The 18857-nt window shown below is 43.3% G+C and overlaps 1 protein-coding gene across 19 annotated transcripts in view; it reads left to right on the top strand.

The window, feature by feature from the left end:
- The window catches only part of ank1a (ankyrin 1, erythrocytic a), a 76781-nt gene that overhangs the window by 47723 nt on the left and 10201 nt on the right, over window positions 1–18857 (top strand). For 16 of the 19 annotated variants that reach the window (XM_083784200.1, XM_083784208.1, XM_083784203.1 and 13 more), the window contains 12 exons: window positions 40–251; window positions 4123–4327; window positions 5294–5390; window positions 5574–5802; window positions 6563–6691; window positions 6824–6943; window positions 7124–7208; window positions 7465–7539; window positions 7682–7813; window positions 8149–8301; window positions 13718–14360; window positions 15745–16096. In XM_083784200.1, coding sequence (XP_083640326.1) covers window positions 40–251; window positions 4123–4327; window positions 5294–5390; window positions 5574–5802; window positions 6563–6691; window positions 6824–6943; window positions 7124–7208; window positions 7465–7539; window positions 7682–7813; window positions 8149–8301; window positions 13718–14360; window positions 15745–16096 — 2432 coding nt within the window. The other 3 variants (XM_083784197.1, XM_083784198.1, XM_083784199.1) reach the window with 3 other exon arrangements.

Genomic DNA, 18857 nt, shown 5'->3' with positions numbered 1-18857 from the left:
ATATCTTACATCACCCTGATGAGATTTCTAACCTTTCAGAACTGGAGAGTCAGGTGGAGCTTGGGAAGAAACGTATCCGTCGCATCATCTCCACCGACTTCCCGCTGTACTTTGCGGTCGTGTCACGTGTCCAGCAGGAGAGTGACCTGATCGGACCGGAGGGAGGCTCGCTGACGAGCAAGCTGGTGCCCATGGTGGAGGCCTCTTTTCCTGAGACAGCGGTCACCAAACGCGTCCGCCTGGGACTGCAGGTGAGATGGGAGGATGAGGAGGAGGAAGGAGAAGGAAGAATCCTTAATACCTGAAAACATGTTCGGTGTACTTAAAGATGGAGTGCCGTGATTTTTTTCCACCCTAAAACATGATCATCAGGTCTTATTGTTATAAGAGGAGGTATAATTTTTTCAAAAAAGTGTACAGTATTTGTTAAAATGTTGTTTTTATGTGGGCACGCCCACCAGTTCATTAAGTATGCCTGGTTTGCCTGATGGGTGGTGATCCACCTGAACTGAAGCCGCACCCACAGCTGTAGTTGTATGATAAAGGGGGAGGGGTTAGGGGAGGGGCTTATAATGTGATGTCACTATATTACTGTTTATTTCATTGGCCCGTTTGACTGTCAAGGGTTCAGCCTCCTAACCTGACTCTGCCAGATGGGGCGGTATTGGGTAACCATGTTCCCCAACACAGCAACCATCTGGGATCTCTCAGGGAGTTGAGCTAACACCGAACCGCTCCGTGGTTCGAACCAATCAGCGTGAGCTAAGGGCGGGATATGTGCGAAACCGGATGTGAAGCTATATAGACACGTCAATATGATTGGTTGTGTTTGCACGCCCACGCGGTGATAGACAGACGGTCCCATCCAATCATCTACCAAGTATCTTGAAAAAAAGGAACAGCCCCGTCATCGAATAAGCTGTGAAACAAATTTGTGTAGCAAGCTTCTTGGATCTGGCAGCGTCAGGTTATCAGCCTCCAGGAAGAAACCCTAAATACAAAGTTAAGTCTAATGAAGTAGGCCTACTGTCACCTTATAGACACATGAAAAACTGGAAAAATACAAAAATTGTAGCACTCCATCTTTAAGTTGAGCTGTGGGCAGCTTATCAGAACAGGTTGCGTTAGGATTTATTTTATTTTATTTTATTTTTTCTTTGCATTTTTAAGAATTGTTTTCTGGACCTTTTTGTTTTGTATTTCACATAATGTTTTGTGTTCATCCGACACCATTTTCACATGTTTTGGTGTTACAAATATCTATTTTTAAAGGTATATTCAGTGATTTCACTTAATTCAAATATCACTTATTTTTTTGTTTTGTTGTGATAATCCTCCCTACTATAGAGTGTGCTGGCCATATAAGGAGTTCCTCCCTGTCCCCAGTTAACCCCTGGGGGTCAAAAAACCTTAGGTTTCGTTTTTGACTCTCTATCCTGATTGGACGAAAGGCTGGGTCCCACAGCCAAAAACGAAACCTAAGGTTTTTTGAGTGAAATCACTGAATATACCTTTAATTAATTACTTTCCGATATCTTTTTTTCTGATTCAGTGAAAAAAATTTTTTATCATGTTTTTCAGTTTAAGCATGTTTTATAATTTCCCAGGATAATTGGTGGACTGGACATATGGAATTATAAGGCTTCATTTGCCTGCAGTTATGTTGAGATAATGACCATTTCCACATTATCCCACAAAACTGATACAGTAAAGGCACTTAATAATGAACTTAGGTAACTTACCAGGGCAAATATCCCAACTCGATTTTGTAAGCTGGCTAAACCAATAAGAATCATAGAATCAAGGATCCAACTAAGGGTGAAATTATGAATTGAACAGACAATTAATTCAATTCAAGTTTAGTAATTGAATAATGATATGACCGAATCATATATCATGTAAAACGTATTTTTTTCTAATTACAAGAGAATCCAATCGGAAATGCTTCTCTTTGTTGCATATGATAATTTGAAAAGTTATGTTTTTGAATGCTGGGTAAACACCAATCAATTTCTTTATTACACTATCTTATTCTCATTTTATGGTCTACTTGATAGCATAGATTAGTTGACTATTTGGGAAAAGAAAATATGATAATGTGATATTCAAATTTGGTTAACTACAATATAAAATATCTAGTATATAAATTAATATATTATCAGATGTATTCCTTTGTTCTATAAAATGGTTATGTAGTTATCTGCCCTTGGAATAGTGAACACCTAAATCACCATGGAACATTCATTACAGCTGTGGGCCTATAGGATTGAATTGTGCTAAATGGAATATGATTTACCATACAAATCAAGCTGTAGCTACATTATCCTTTTCCATAATTACCTTATTCAGCATTTCTTGAGAAATATTCTTGGATCACAAATAAAACAGTAATCATTTCATCTATAGATACCAGTAAGACGCCCTAAAGGGTGAGGTCGCGTGCATGCATCCGCCTGGGCGGGCAGACTGCTGGGCGAGCTCTGGCGCTTTGGCATGGGGGTCCGATCAACGTGGAATGTCAGAACAGGTCAGCTCCATATATGGAGATCTAAGGGTGGCAGCGGGGGCAGTGCACTGTACAGGGTTTGATGAGGTCTGGCCATATGGATCGTGTCTTGAGTCTACAGGGTTTTATGAGGTCAGATCAACATATGGAATGTCAGAACAGGTCAGCTCCATATGGAGATCTAACGTTGGCAGGGTTTGATGAGGGCCCAGGTTAGCGCGGCTGCACTAATAACTTTGGGGAGGGCCTGGCTAGAGGGAATGGACAGGTCAAATGATCGAAGAGGAAGGACGGGTGGGAAAGGATCAACATATAGATTGTGTTCAGTGATTGTGTTCTGTGATCAGCTCCATATATGGAGATCTAAAGGTTTGAGGTCAGGTTTGAGGTCAGACGTAGAATTGCTGGCCGGCTCCATATACCGTATGCAGATCTAGGTGATGATCCAGTCTTCTCCATGTATGGCTATCCAGGGTTTGATAAAGTCATTGTCGTGATCTTCATATATCTAGATGGATATATATGGAGCGTGTCACAAGGTGTGATAGACTGACGGCCATATATGGTGGTGTGACGTGTCACGAGGCATGATGTCACGAGGCGTAATGGACTGACAACCATATATGGAGGCGCGTGATGTCACGAGACGTAATGGACTGACAACCATATATGGAGGAGTGACCTGAATGACGGACGGACTTGTTTTGCAGGTTTTGACCTACCGTCGCAATAAAACAAAATCTTGTGAACAAATATTGTTTTGATGAAAGTGTACAACCTCATAATCATATGCAATACATTTTAAGGGCATAAAATATATGTAAACGTCACTTGAATGGGGAGCACAGGATAAATATAAATGGACCTTCAGTGTTATATTTAAATATATATTTATAAATATTATATTATTATATATTATATTATTTCAACAGCTGTCTTTCAGTTGAATGTAGACATAGCTCTATTTATAGCTTTATAAGCTTTATAAGCTATTTATAGCTTTATAATTCCATGCATGGCGCATTGATTGCATACATATAGTACTATGCTCTCAACTTTCAAAGCTAAATACAGTGACAGTTAAACTGAATGTAAATAAAGATAAATAGATATGGTTATAATTATCTTTATTCCCTCATGGCTTTCCCCTGTCCTGTTACATTATATTGTATTATTTTATCTATGTTCTACATTAGATGTGCTTATACAACTTTTATTACATTAACATGTTTATTGTGTCTGCTTGTTTTGTAATAGAATTATAACACTTTTTGTTACATTTACAATAAACACATCTAAAAAAAAAAGACATTTGTGTTGAAATTATCTTTTAGATAGATTGTATAGCACATTCTATTCACTATGGAACTCTTTCTCTCCCATTTGGTTGTCCTTTCTCCATCTTTTTTTACTCTTCCGTTGTGTATGTCCGATGGGACATACACATCCCACCATCTCCTGTTCTCACTTCTTTACCAAACTTTGTGTCTGTCAACATTCTATCCCTTGGCCTGTCTCTCTTCTACCTTTAATCTTCACCACCACCGCCACATCATCATCATCATGATGGTGCCTATGTCATGCACTCCCTTCCCCAAAATGTCTTCTGCCCTCAGGCTCAGCCAGTTCCGGATGAGCTGGTTGCCAAGTTGCTGGGTAACCAGGCAAACTTTAGCCCTGTGGTGACGGTTGAGCCCAGACGACGCAAGTTTCACCGGCCCATCGGCCTTCGCATCCCCCTACCTCCATCCTGGAAGGAGAGCCCCCGAGACTCTGGGGAGGGGGACACAACCAGTCTACGTTTGCTTTGCTCCGTCATAGGTACTGTGCACCGGGGCTGTGTGTAAAAAGAGGGATCTGATTAACTCAACAGTGTAATTCTTTGAGACACACATACAAGTTTGGTGGCCTGTACAAATCCGCCATTGTCTTGGAAGTGCAAACGACACAGGTATTAGCGTTGCGGTTGTGAGTATATAATGTTAAATACACGGTAGATATATTTTTCTGTCCTACAGTGTTTTTCAAGTTCACAAGCCATGAAAAGGAGCCGAATCCATACAAGAAACACCTCCAACTCTTTTGCAACACACGCATATGACAATTGATTCCCTTTTTCTTTCCTGAGAGTGAAGGTTTATGTATCAAAAGAATCGCTTTACTATCGTGAAACTTGTCAGTTTGCAAAAGAAAATACACTTGTCTTTCATTCCAGGACATGTCGGCATAAAAAGCATGCTCGATAAATCAAGCGCAACCTCTCACCGGAAATAACGGATTTCCATGTGTCCCTATTTTGGGCATGTCACGCAAAAATCGCTTAGGCCTATATATCGTCTCTGTCGGACAGAAACCTTGTACATCCAAAACCGTTACTTTTCAGGAAATGGAAAAAATTATCTGTGTTTCACTGGATCCAATGTAGTTATTATTTAGTCACAAATCTCTGGTTCTTATAGAACTTTATACTTAACCACTTTCACTTTCACTTAAATAACCCCAACATAAAATAGCAAAAAATAGCCAATCTACAAGCTCACACGTGAGCCTGTAGATTTAGCTAATTTCGCGTGACACTGCAGTATGACGAAGTTTCTGCCCGACAGCAACAATATGCTTAATTTATACTCGTCTTACGACAGTGTCGTGCGGCGAAAATAGCAGATCTACAAGTTCACAACGTGTCGTATGGCGATGCGTTGTGAGCTTGTAGATCACCTATTTTCGGCATACAACGGTGTCAGGCTTAGGTGGTTAACCAATATGTCCCTCCTGCTTGCGCCACAGGTGGCACAGCTCCAGCCCAATGGGAGGACATCACTGGAACCACAAAGCTCATGTATGCCAATGACTGTGCCAGTTTCACAACCAATGTGTCAGCAAGGTAGGTCAAAGGACCTACAGTACACCTGTCTTATATCTATATATTTATTTAGGTGTATTACCAAGCGTTTGACATTTCCCAAACAGCAGCTAGGATATAGCTATTTCCTGACAAGTTCAAAAACAAACTCAAAATGTAGTTTTATGTGTGATGGTTAAAACACGTATTGTTATTCCCTCTCAGATTCTGGCTGGCAGACTGTCCGCGAACAGCCGAGGCGGTTTCTTTTGCTGACCTGCTCTACAGGGAGCTGTCGGCTGTACCCTACATGGCCAAGTTTGTGGTGTTTGCTAAGATGAATGAGGTCCGAGAGGGCCGCCTACGCTGCTATTGCATGACCGATGACAAGATGGACAAAACCCTGGAACAACATGAGAACTTCACAGAGGTGGCTCGAAGCAGAGACATAGAGGTCAGTAGGCAGGCAGAAATACAGTGTAGTTACGAACCAAGTATAAAACAAAGTGGTTAATCAGAATGATCTATTTTGTCGATGATGAAAAATCTACGAATTGTATTGTGTCAATTCATTGATATATGAGAAAATGAAATGGCAATATTCAAAATATCGGTTTCAATATATTTTCAGTACATTGCCCAGCACTAAATTGAAATGAAAGCATCCAGCTGCACTGAATGGGTTTACAGACCAATCCTCAATTCTAATCCTGATGTCTGTAAAGAAACTAGGCCTATAGGCAGCAATGTATGTTTTTTTTTTCTTTTAGCTTAGTCAGCTGCACTGGCTGAAAAGGAACACAATATGGAGTGACAGAAGGATAGACATTACAGAGAAGTGGTTGTGATGGAAAGGCTGCAAGTTGAAATCCTAGAACAGCTGAGAAACATTTGCCAGGGAAACTCTCTCCTTCTTCGCCAACTGTTTCCCATGGTGCCCATGCAACAAGCCATGTGACCCCTTGTAGTGCTGCTCAATTCCCACTGTATATAGCTTCATCTTTATACAATTTCCTGTTCAAACCAACACCTAAGAAGATCGATGTCACTGATGTCCATTGCTGTGGACATCAGTGATAAGGACACCTAATGTTATTATTTATTTAGTTTAGATTCGGAATCGTGAATGTTTCTCACACTATTGCTTCCTGCCGGAGCCATTTTGTGCTGTCCGTGTCCTCCACATTGGTTGATGCCAGTATCGCCCTCTACAGGTGATGGAGGGTATGCCACTTCACCTGGAATGTTCGGGGAACCTTGTGCCGGTGAGGAAGGCCACCCAGCAGCCTCGCTGCTTCAGCTTCCAGGCTTTCAAAGATAACCGGCTCCCTGTCTCTGTCAAGGTGTTGTTCACATTAGACCTCACAACTAATTCCCCCTGTGTCTGAGGCTTAATAATGCCCAGCACCCACCCCTGATGAGTGTGTGTACTGTATGTCTCGAGCATGCTTCTGCTGTTTGTTTGTCAAATTAAGGTGAGAGACAGCAGTAAGGATCCGACTGGATTCCTGTCTTTCCTGCGCAAGTCCACCAAGTATGAAGACAGTCAACATGTGCTCTGTAACCTCAACATCACCATGCCACCGTGTATCAAGGTAAGGTATCTTTGTAACCTCAACATCACCATGCCTCCGTGTATGAAGGTAAGGTATCTTTGTAACCTCAACATCACCATGCCTCCGTGTATCAAGGTACCGACCTAGTCAAACACATGATGATGTTGCATCTCGTGTTCCTTGAGGAGACAGATTTCAGTGCTTGCTTGTGTTTGGCAGATTGTAGGGAGTGAAGACAGGAGGCGAACTCTGACACCGCTTGCCCTAAGGGAAAGATACAGTGCCCTGAATGAGCCTGCTATGGGTATGAGACTCTCCCAACTGAAAATGCACATGCTTATTTGCTTATGATGTCATCTATAGCTAGATGACAATAAGTACAATGCCTGTTTTGTTTTTCCTTTAAAGTTGCACGTTTCTAATCTTACTACTGCATATACACATCTGTCCAGAGCAGCACTACAGCATTTAAGATCCTATGTGCCTCATGCAGTGAAAATCACTACTTTGATTGTATTGTCTCACAATGTTGAAGCTCAGTTGTGGTCTGGTTTCTGCAGCATCAATGAGTGCCATGGAAAGGACAGAGTTGAAAATGGCTTTGATTGCAGAACAGTTGGGGCTGAGCTGGGCTGGTGAGTGAGCGAGCGTGTGTGCGTGCGTGCGTGCGTGCATGTGTGTTTTCCAAACATGGTCCAGAATATTGCAAAATATAAAATTATTTGTATAATTCCCTCTCTTGCTAAACCTTACCCTTCCGTATCCCTGTCTAAACAGAGTTGGCACGAGAGCTTCAGTTTAGCGTTGATGACATCAACAAGATCCGTGTGGAGAATCCCAACTCACTGCTGGAGCAGAGCTCTACGCTGCTCAACCTCTGGGCTACTCGTGAAGGAAAGAGGGCAAAGAGTCAGTATAAGAGATGTGAGATTGTTCTAAACTCCATTTGACCTCCCATATCCTCCCTGATCATCATCAAGTTAAAGTCATATGTATAACTTTAACAAGTCCATGATGTCTTTTTTTGTGTCCCCTTAATGGTGTTGCTATTTATCCTCGGATACCCCAACTTTTTTCTCAGTTTTGGTACGGACCCTGCTTCTTTGTCTTGCCGTGCCTCCCCCCCCCCCCCCCCCCTCTGTCCACGTCTGCCCCGGCCCCCTCTCTCTTCCATCTCCTCTCTCACCATCTCTCTTTCTCTCTTCTTTCTCTATTCCATCTGGCTCCATGTTTCTTCATCACAGTGGAGAGCTTGTACGTGGCTCTAAAGAGCATCGACCGTATGGATATAGTCAGCATGTTGGAGGGCCAGCCTCCTCAGGTTGGGAGACAAGGCCGTGAGCCTAGCAGACGCAGACACAATGACAGAGACCACCTGTCCCCCGGCATCACCAATGGTAAGTGCCCCCGTCCTCCCAAAATGCAGCCCTTTTTTGCATACACTTTGTATGAGTCCCACCCTTCCAGTACAAACGTTCCGCCTCCCCAAATGCATACCGTGGATGGTTTTGCTCTGTATTTATCTCTCTTTTTTTTGCCTGTTGCTCCTGTTATGTATTCTTCATAAACACAGTTCTGTACAAACACTGACACAAATCTACAGGTTTTTACCCCTTCAACCTGGAGAGAGACTCAGGACACTCCTACAAATGCCTCTGTTGTACTTCCATGATGTGTTTATTCACTGGGTGGTTGTTTGAGACAAATACAGTGAAATAATAAACAGAAAACCTTTAAAGTTGTCAATGAGGCTAAGATCTTACTGATGTAAAGACAGGTCAGATTTGACACTGTCAAAGAATCAGTCAGATGAAATACTTCTTTTTGAACATCCACTAAAACCACAAAGTCCATTTTATCTTTTATACGTCATAACTATTGTAATGCACCATTTTAAGTACTATTTAATACAGGAATATGTTTTTCATCAATTATTTGAAAAGTAATTGATATGGTAATTGATGTGGTAAACATTTCAGTATGTTATATGGACTGTAGAATGACTCATAAAATGACTCATAAAATGAATCATTGCCATACATGATATGAATCTGCCTTTAGCGTTAAGTGTACCCTAACTGGCGCTCACACCAGTTGTCAGAACTCAGTCTTTTACTCCTTTACCTCATGGTTTCCTTCACCACATGCATAACATACATCTGATTGACTCCAGTTTCACCTCTGGACCCGCGTGAGCTCCTTCATCACTGGACTGACCCTCACTGGAGAGCACTGGCCTCTCTTCTCTGCTCTCGTGTCCAGTGTGGCCGTGGGTCATTCCAACAGGTGCCAGGTCCTCTCTGTGCAAACTGGAGCAATACCTGGTGATGTAATGATGCATAGAGACATGACCATGAGGCACAAAGGTTCAAAAGGGAGACATTCAGATCACAGCTGCAGTGAATCTGATACCCGTCCGTCTGTCTGGCTGCCTGTCGTATTTGTGTTGTCTATACCTGCCTCCCAAAGGTCTTTTGCTTTGACATAACTTTGGTCGCACATTTACCGGACAATACCTCCATCAAGGCTGGTGAGTTGACCACATCCACACGGTGGCCTTTTCTGCTCTTGTGTCATACTCGTCCCACACACCTGCCACCCTCCAAAGTATGACGCAAGAGCACAATGGCACACGTGCAAATTTGGTCAACTGCATCTTCAGCTAATCACACCATGATTACAAAGTGGTTTATGATTTACTATCCAAGTTTATGAATCAAATGGCAGGTGCACATTTGTATCATCTGAGGAACAGTGTGTTTCAGCTGCAGCAAGTTTTAAGTATCATCTAGAGTAGGAGAATCCGCTTTACAGTTCCATTCAGACTAGCCATCTGTATCTCTTATCTTTATTCATTACCAGTTTTTTTCAGTGACTCTTCCTTAAGTCTAGTAGTTCACTGTTGTCGGTATAAGCAATTCCAGGTTAAGATTTCCCGGGTTTCCTTCACAAGCGTTGGCAGTTTTCAAAGTAATAAGTGAATAAGATCGTTACAGAGACAACAGGACAGCTTACAGATTTAATGGAATATTTCAACTCTGTCTGCCTGTGTTTGCATGGGGTGCAGTTTGAGTCTCGTCAGGGTTGATGATGTCCTGTTGGGAGCCCTGTGCCGGTCCCTGTGAATTTCTATCCTTCTCTCTCTGTGTGTGTTTCTCTGGACATGTCATCTGCAGCCCAGCCGCCCTACTCTTCCTCCTTCTCAATCCTCCTCTTCGAACTCTGACCTCATGCTGACCTCATGTTGACCTATGGCCCTCTTTTTTTTTAAACCAGTTGTTGCATTTTTATTCCTTTTTCTTCTTATTATTTTTTACTCCTGAAAACTCCACTTTTTAATTGTCTGCTCTGTGACCAATTCCCCTCACACACTGTGTATTCAGCACCCCCTGGGAAGGGGGAGGTGTCCCTCACTCTCTCACTCTTTCTGTCTGTGTCCATCTCCCCTTTGAATCTCTCGCTCTGCCTCTGTCCTCTTCTTTTCTCTGTTCCCTCTTTTCTGTACCTGTCTTTCTGACTATACCCCTTCCTGTCCTATCCTTCCTCTTTTCCCATTCCCTTCTACCCCTGCATTCTTGCCTGTCTGCATGCTGGATGAAACCTAGCCTCATTTCCTGCCTTCGCCCATGTTTGCCATGGAGACAAACAGCAGTGCAGGCACAGTGGCTTATGGGAGATGACGTCTAGGTTGTCTGGATGCATTTTAAGCATGACCTAGAGTCTTTCTTGTTATTGTTGCATGGCATGCATGTCTGAGAATGACCTTACAGCCTGGCACCTCCGTCGTCTTCAAATTTCTGTCCTCTATGGGGGGGTAAAATAATAATAAAAAAAGGTTATCAGAAAACCTTTTTTTGAGAACTGTGTTCATGTACGTATGAATGTTGTGACCTGTTTTGTACACCTTTGATTCTATGTACTGTACATCCATCTGACTGTGCATTTCTAAGTATTTTGTGTCTTTGAGGTACATAGCCAACAGAATAGTGTCCACCCATGGTTTAGTCCCCCCTTACTACATGTGTTTAGAGTGTGCAGTCAGTCTGTGTCTGCTCATGTGAGTGTGTTTAAGTGTATTTCAATTGTAATTTGGAGATTGTCCTGTGTTTCTGTATTTGTTTGTGTTCATGTGCCGTTATTTATTTTTTCTGTGTGTGTGTGTGTGTGTGTGCGTGCGTGCGTGCGTGCGTGCGTGCGTGCGTGCGTGCGTGCGTGCGTGATTGCTATGTGTGTCTCTTCACTGTATTGTGAGCTTCAGGTGCATTTCTTCCCTGTGTTTGTTTGTCTTTGTATCATGAGGGTCAGGTCATCACATCCATGTATAATCACCACCACTGACTGCATGACTCCACCTTTCCAGTCATGCACTGTCTTTTCTTTCTACTCACAGGAAGAGATTCACAAATACATAGAATTTTAAATCAGTCATATTATGAATTCAAAATTGTCATACTTTTTTTTTTTAAACACACAAATACAGTTCAGTCAGATAACTCTAGATAACTAGATTGAACCAATATTGTATTATATCATGAAAATACAAGTGTGGATATAATATTTTATCTTGGCGTTCAGGCTCTGCTAAATCTTTCTTCCTGCTCAGCACAATTTCAGAGAGATAACAAACAATAACAACCCCAACCAATTGGTCAGCTGATTGCCACGTCAGCACAGTATATGCCGTATGCCGTATGCAGAACACTGTATACACCCACATAGTAATGCACAATCATGTTACCCTCTCTCTGCCTGAACTAACATCGCAAGCTATGTATATCATTAATCACATTTACATCAGCAATATAAACTGTCAGGCTCACACCGACGCAGCCAAGTTTTAGCAACCTTAGGCAAACTTCCAGTTGAATTTATAATTAATTTTGAGATTTTGACTTCATTTAATGCTTTAAATCACATTTACAGATATTCAAAACTTTCTAAGCCTTTGCAGGGGTGAAACGGCAAAATTAAGGTGTGCATACTTGAGCTGCAGCACCCTCTGATAGTCAAATATGCAGTCACAGTGTCATACTGTTTAAGTCTACACACAGACAGACAGACAGACAGACAGACAGACAGACGACAATAATCTTGCGTTGAGCCACTTTGCAGCTCAACCAACAATTCTAACAAGGGAACATTGTAACAAACTGGCTGAACAAATTTGATCAGAAAGCTTTATTTTTAAGATACAACTTTACAGTACTTTAAACAAACTTGCTTTGGTGTTGTGCTTCATATTATGCTGTAGTCATATTAGTGTTTTGTGAGTCAAGTGTGGTTTTTGACATGTTATGACTAAACCGGATACTATATGAATAATATAGGTAATATTAATAGTTAGCTACGGTGCTACAGTGACACTAATATCCTCTGCACTCTCAGCAGTACTCACTGACAGTAATACATCTCTTTCTCTCTCTCTCTCGCACGCATGCACGCACGCGCGTCGCCACATGTTGCCACATGCCATGCACACATGTCAGATTAATGGCCACATAGCTGCAGACCTCTGTCTTTTATATTCTTCACAACTTCATCCGTTGTTCCGTGTATGTCCCCTCCGACATGTCACAATGCTTCCTTGCCATTTATCACTACACAAAATATTGTTTTTATTTACTTCCAGTTTGTGTGCTCAGTATCACTTGGATACAAAATGGATGCAAAATAGATCATTTGTGGTTAATGGATAATAGGATTGAAAATCTAAATTACTAAGCCATTCAAATGAGGGTTCCTGAAAAAAACATTTTCCGTAGTGGAGAGTTCACAGAACTCTACTGTGCAGTTTTTATCTGACGTCTACCAACAAACAACATACAGTTGCAACACCATGAAAAAACTGCACCCGTGCCTTGTTTTCTGTGTGAGATGTCTCTGAATGCATTACAGATGGTTGTGGAGTGACCTGAGTCTGTTAATTAACTTTTTGAAGTCTCACTGTTAGATATAGTTATATACCTGTATATATATATATTTTAAAACTGTCTAAAATGATGGCACTAATATAAGATTGTTGTTATAGTGTGTGAGTGAATTTGTATCCAGTGAACACCAAAAATATATGTAAATAGTTTTTCTTGAATAGTTTTTTTTTTTTTTTTTTTTACATTTCCGTGTATGGATGAGTGAGGGGGCGTGCCGTGAAACTGTGCAATTATAATTGTGTGACAGATAACAGGAGAATGAAATAATGCTCGCAGGAGAGAGAATGACTTTGCCTGCATGCATGCAATCCAGCCTGACTACAATATGTAAAACATAATAATAATAATCTACTACATGCTTGTATGCGTGCATGCGTGCGTGTGAGTGAGTGAGAAAGAGAGACAAAAGAGATCCGGAGAGAGAGAAAGATGTATGTATGGCATGAGTACGTGTGAATAAGTGTTTTCCCTGCTGGACAGGTGTGTGTCCCGGCCCCAGGATGGGGGCAGAGGCAGTAACCCCTGGTCCTCTACCTGCAGTCAGCAGAGCAGCATCAGCCACTCTCAGTCAGCCTGGCTGTGACTGCTGCTGCTATCACTGCTGCACTCACTGTCAGTGCTGGCAGATCTGGCTTGACACACCCCTCTCCCCCTTCCCCCTAAAAGCTGCCCTTGCTCCCCTGCCCTAAGTCCCCCTGCCCCTTTTACTCCCCATTTTCCCCATTAATCCCCTGGGCTCCCCTCTGCCCCCTCCCCTAAGTTGCCCTGCTCCACGGCAGGGGCACTTCCCCCCCCCACCCATGGGGTTCTGGTGCTGTGGGGGTGAGGTGGGGGAGCGAGGCGGGGGGCCCGTGTCAGTGTGCCTCTCTCTGTCTCGCTCCAGGTTACGGAATGGTGCCGGAAGAACTACTCTCGCCCGCCTCCATGCAGTACAGCCTGCCCTCCCCGCTGGGCGCCGAGCCCTACTGGCAGGAGGTCTCCAGCCTAGACTGTGCGCCCATTGCCACCACAGAGGAGGACACACTCATGGAGATGTCTGCGCAGGTGTGGCCCTCAGGCAACAGCCCCTCCCTGGTGGCCGTGGAGGACTCCTCACTGGAGTGCAGCAATGCTGACGACTCAGAAGGCCTGCTGGGGCTGCCGTACGGGAGCCTGGGCCGACCGGCCAGTGCGGCCAGTGCGGCCAGCGGAGGGGGCGGGGGCTCCATGGACCTGGCCGAGGATGATTCAGAGATGGGCGTTGACTCGCTCAGCACTGCCACGCCGGCCTCACTCGGGGGCACCCTCCCCGGGATCAACCTAAACGGGCTGAACAATGGTCAGGGGTCAGAGGCGGGTTCGGAGACGTCAGCACTCACTAACACAACACAAGGTGGAGCTGGAGGAGGAGGTGGAGGAGGAGGAGGAGGAGGCGGAGGGGCAGGCTCAGAAGAAGGGCTTTCTCTTGTTGCAGGACAACAAAGGGTGTACGCCCGGCTGAGCGAGTCACCTGGTCTGAGCTGTGTAGCAGATCGAAATGGAGACAGGTGAGCCAGACTCCCATGCATCTACTTCTCACCTGGATATTGAAATATCAACAATCTCTCTGGTAGGCGCTCACACAGCTGACAAAAAAAATCACTATAGTTAAATCGTGTTGGGGTCCGGTTGTAATTCCGACATCCCATTATTCCGACTATGTTGGTAGAACAAACATTCCAACCTGACACTAAAACAATGTAAATGTCAAAAACATAAAGAGCCATTAATTAGATAAATATATATATATTTCATCAATGCAAATAGAAATTTTACATCATTGTAATGGTTTGAGAGGTTTGAGAGGTGTGGTTTTTAACTAATATCAAATTGATATTTGTTGGTCTAATGTATGAATTTGTTTGTGTTTTGACACTTTGCACCAGGATGGGTATGAAAAATAAGCAGTCCACACTCCACAGTGGAAAGTGTATTGTTGTGTTTGTCAGCTGAAATATTAGTATGTAATGTAATGTACACCGTACATTTCAGGTTTTATACACAGTAAAATCCTCAGTGTTCATTTATCAATTTACACGACCTGATAGCCGAGTGGTTAGAGCTCCATGTCACTCGCCTACTAGGTTGGAGGAACGAGCCATTTCCAAGGACTAGAGGGGTGGTTTCAAACTAGCGCTGGAATCCAACACCGGCTCCCTATTGCCTTACCAACTTATGTGTCCCAGTCAGCCCACCTAGCACCTTGAACAATTCTAGGATATATTAACCCAGCAAGCCAAATGATGACGTTATGATAACATCCTCCGACATTCAACGTTCAGGACGTTCAGGACTCGGCCAGATCACAGCCCCTATGGGGATGATATTTACATCATTTCCACAACGTCTTCACCAGTTGAAATAATATAGCTTGTTATTCTGGGCCTGGCCCTGGAATCAACTAAACAAACAAACTGAGCCTATAGGAGGAAAAGTCTACAGAAAGTTTTTACACAATCACAGCCAACAACGTGCCACGCTCGCACACAAAAACACGCGCGCACGCACACGACTAGATTCTTTCACGTGTTTCTATTTACTTCCTAGTACCAAGTCTGCTTCCTGCTCTTGCTGTCATGTGGGAATATGGCAATCAGAGGCTGAGTACAGCCATGAATTATGCAAGGAATTTCAGGCACACTGTATGCATGCCTTTGAATTTCATGTTGCGTGCCACACCTGCTTTCACAGAGAGGGTAGTCTTCATTTTGGAGGTAAAAATCCATATATGCTTTAGAGAAAAGCAGAGTGCTAATACTGTATTAGATAAGCTTAAAAAACACACTAAAAACTCTAAAAACATGATTTTGGGTGGAGTGCGAGCAATGAGGATTGTACTGTGCACCAACAAATCCTCTGCCATTTCCTCACTGTCCCCTTCTGTCCTTCTAGGTCATCTAATGGTAGCAATGGAAGTGGGAGTGGGGGCTCCTTCCTGTCCTACCTGCAGGAGCAGACTGGCCCTGGCTGGGTCCCCGTCACTGACCCTACTCAGGCCTGGGTGGGCTCCCAGCCCAAGCCCAGACAGGCCATGGATACCATGATGTCATCAGTATGCAATGCAATGGATGGAGACCAGTCCCGGGTATCCCAAGAGGCTTTGCTTCAGCCAGTGCGGGACATGGGACATTCGGAAATCCTCAGAGGGCACTTCAGAGGTACCCAGCCATTTGAGAAGGGGCTGGGCTTCCCTCACAGGGTACCAGAGCTGAGAGCCTGGGACGATGTGCGCATGAGGGGGCAGGTGAGCAAATCTCACACACACACACACACGCACACGCACACGCACACACACACACACACACACACACACACACACACACACACACACACACACACACACACACACACACACACACACACACACACACACACACACATACTGGTTGGTGCCTTGCATGGTTTCCGCTGTCATCGGTGTATGAATGTGTGTGCAAATGGGTGAATGCACAATCTATGTAAAGCGCCTTGGATAATTTACCACACACACCTGCAACTGCAAGGTGTGATTAAAACAGTTGCGTCATGTATGGAGTTACAGTTCACATGTACAACATATAATATAACTAGGTTTAACCAATAATAATTAATTAAAGTAACCATGAAAGTGTGTATGCAAAACATGCTACCATGCTAAATCAAAGTTTAGGACGTGAGGCATACTGCGTTCAAAAGCAAGTCACCTTCATTACACTCATACGGGTTCAAGAAGGTCCACAACGTACTGTGCTACAACAACAACAAATACAATAATAATATAACATGAAGAATACATAATAAATACATACACATAATAATAATAATAATAATAATAATAAAACTTTATTTGTATAGCACCTTTCATGACATGAAATGCAGCTCAAAGTGCTTTACAGAACAATGGAGAATAAAATAAAAGCAAGGCAACGACAAAAAACAAGCAGTAATGCAATACAGCAAGGCAACGACAAAAAACAAGCAGTAATGCAATACAGTGAGGACATGAATAACAAAAAATTAAAAATAAAATAATAATAAAAATAAAAATAAAAATAAAATAAAAGATCAATTAAAAGCAATGTTGTAGAAGTGGGTCTTGAGCTGAGCTTTAAAAATGTCTACAGAGGCTGCCTGACGAAGGTACAATGGGAGCTTGTTCCATGCCGACGGCCCGTAGAAGCAAAATGCTGCTTCCCCGTATTTTTTAGTTGCCATTTTTTTAGGCAAAGCGAGCAGGCCAGCAGTGGAAGACCTTAGGGGGCGGTTTGGGACACATTTAGGCAGGCAGTCATGTAGGTAGGAAGGTGCGAGACCATTGAGAGCTTTATAGACAAGTAAAATAATTTTAAAATCAATCCTAAAAACAACCGGAAGCCAGTGCAGTGATGCCAAAACTGGAGTAATATGTTCTCTCATCACATACACATACATACATACATACACACATACATACATACATACATACATACATACATACATACATACATACATACATGCGCACACGAGCACACGAGCACGCACACACACACACACACACACACTGGGCCCAAGATGGGCACAGACAGCAGCATATCTTGCTAAATATAGCTTGCATTCTCACTTTACCACTCTGTAACATGATCCCCTATCCCAGCCCATCACATGTGTCAACTTTCTGACACTCCAGCACCATCACCACAGTGCCCTTCTCACTGGGTGAGCGGGTGCACAGTAGAATCTTGAGTGTTCATTCAACTCTGAGGAGTGTATAAATGGTGTGTTTTGTTACCATTTACACTGCCTGTATTATGTTTACTTTTAGATTATATTTTTTTCATTCATCTCATCTTTCCGCAGCTCTGTATGTTATGTTATGTTATGTTTTATTTATTTTTTAATAACAAGAGACGTGCAGTGTTCTGGTTAATTCCTCCACGGAGGTCACAATGGAAGTCAAAGTTGACCCTTCAACGTCATTTTATCAATAGTTATTGTTTCTACCTTATGGCTTTGTATGATTTGTAGCCTAATTCTTTTTTTTATGAACTGTATGAAGGCATGAGACTCCTATCAGACTGATTTGAGCTGCCTGTTTTACAAATATACCACACCATAACTATACCATCCTTTGTTTAAACTTTAAGTAGAGTACACGAGAGAGACCATTCCACACTACACTGAACCTCACAGGAGCAGCCAGGGGTATTTAAAGCTGACACTACGTCACATGTATACGAGAGAGAGAGAGAGAGAGGGGGGGGGGGGGGGGGGGAGGAGGGGAAAGGGGTGTTTTTAGAAGTGTGGAAAAGAGAGGTTGACGGGGTGGAGAGGGAGAAACAGAGCAGGATTGAGAGAGCAAGAGGGAGAGAGAGAGGGTGGAGAGAAATAGAAGCCTCCCAAGGTTGCTGATGCCCGGATTTGATATCATGGGTCGGCCATTCCTCTGTACCAACTAACAAATTGAACCCCAGAGCGGGAGAGAAGGACCAGAGACCAGTGGAAAGGGCCCACTGCCCCAACTAATGGACCAAGGATAGGAGTTGAAGGGCAAAAACCTTGTGCCACTGACGTGCGTCAGAATCACTGAGACAAGGCACGGGATTGCAGCAGCTCGCTTTTTGTTAACGACAAATTTGTTTTCATTGGGAATCACAAGTGAGACCAGGGTGTGCGGGTGTGCGGCCGTGTTGGTTTACCATTAACTCACAACGCTGGTGCAATGTGGGCCCTGGTGACCGAGCTTCTCTTCAGCTTTGTGCTGCTGGCTTTTCTGGTTATCAGCTGCCAGAATGTCCTTCATATAGCCACTTCTTCTTTGCGTTCGGTACTTGCCTTCATACACGCTCAGCTGGACCGAGAGCTGGGGGAGGTGGATGGACTGGCCGATGAGGAGGAGAATGTTACCACCAGAGTGGTCCGACGGAGAGTCATCCTCAAGGTACCAGCGAACCATACAACCACGGAAAACAATTGACAGTGGTAGAAAGGGGACCAAGTCACTAAATATAACGGAAGTAGAAAGGAATACAAACACATTTGGGGAAACC

Source organism: Protomyctophum parallelum (assembly GCF_964188405.1).
Source record: "Protomyctophum parallelum genome assembly, chromosome: 15".
Classification (NCBI taxonomy): Eukaryota; Metazoa; Chordata; class Actinopteri; order Myctophiformes; family Myctophidae; genus Protomyctophum; species Protomyctophum parallelum.
This window is presented reverse-complemented; position numbering and strand designations above follow the sequence as displayed.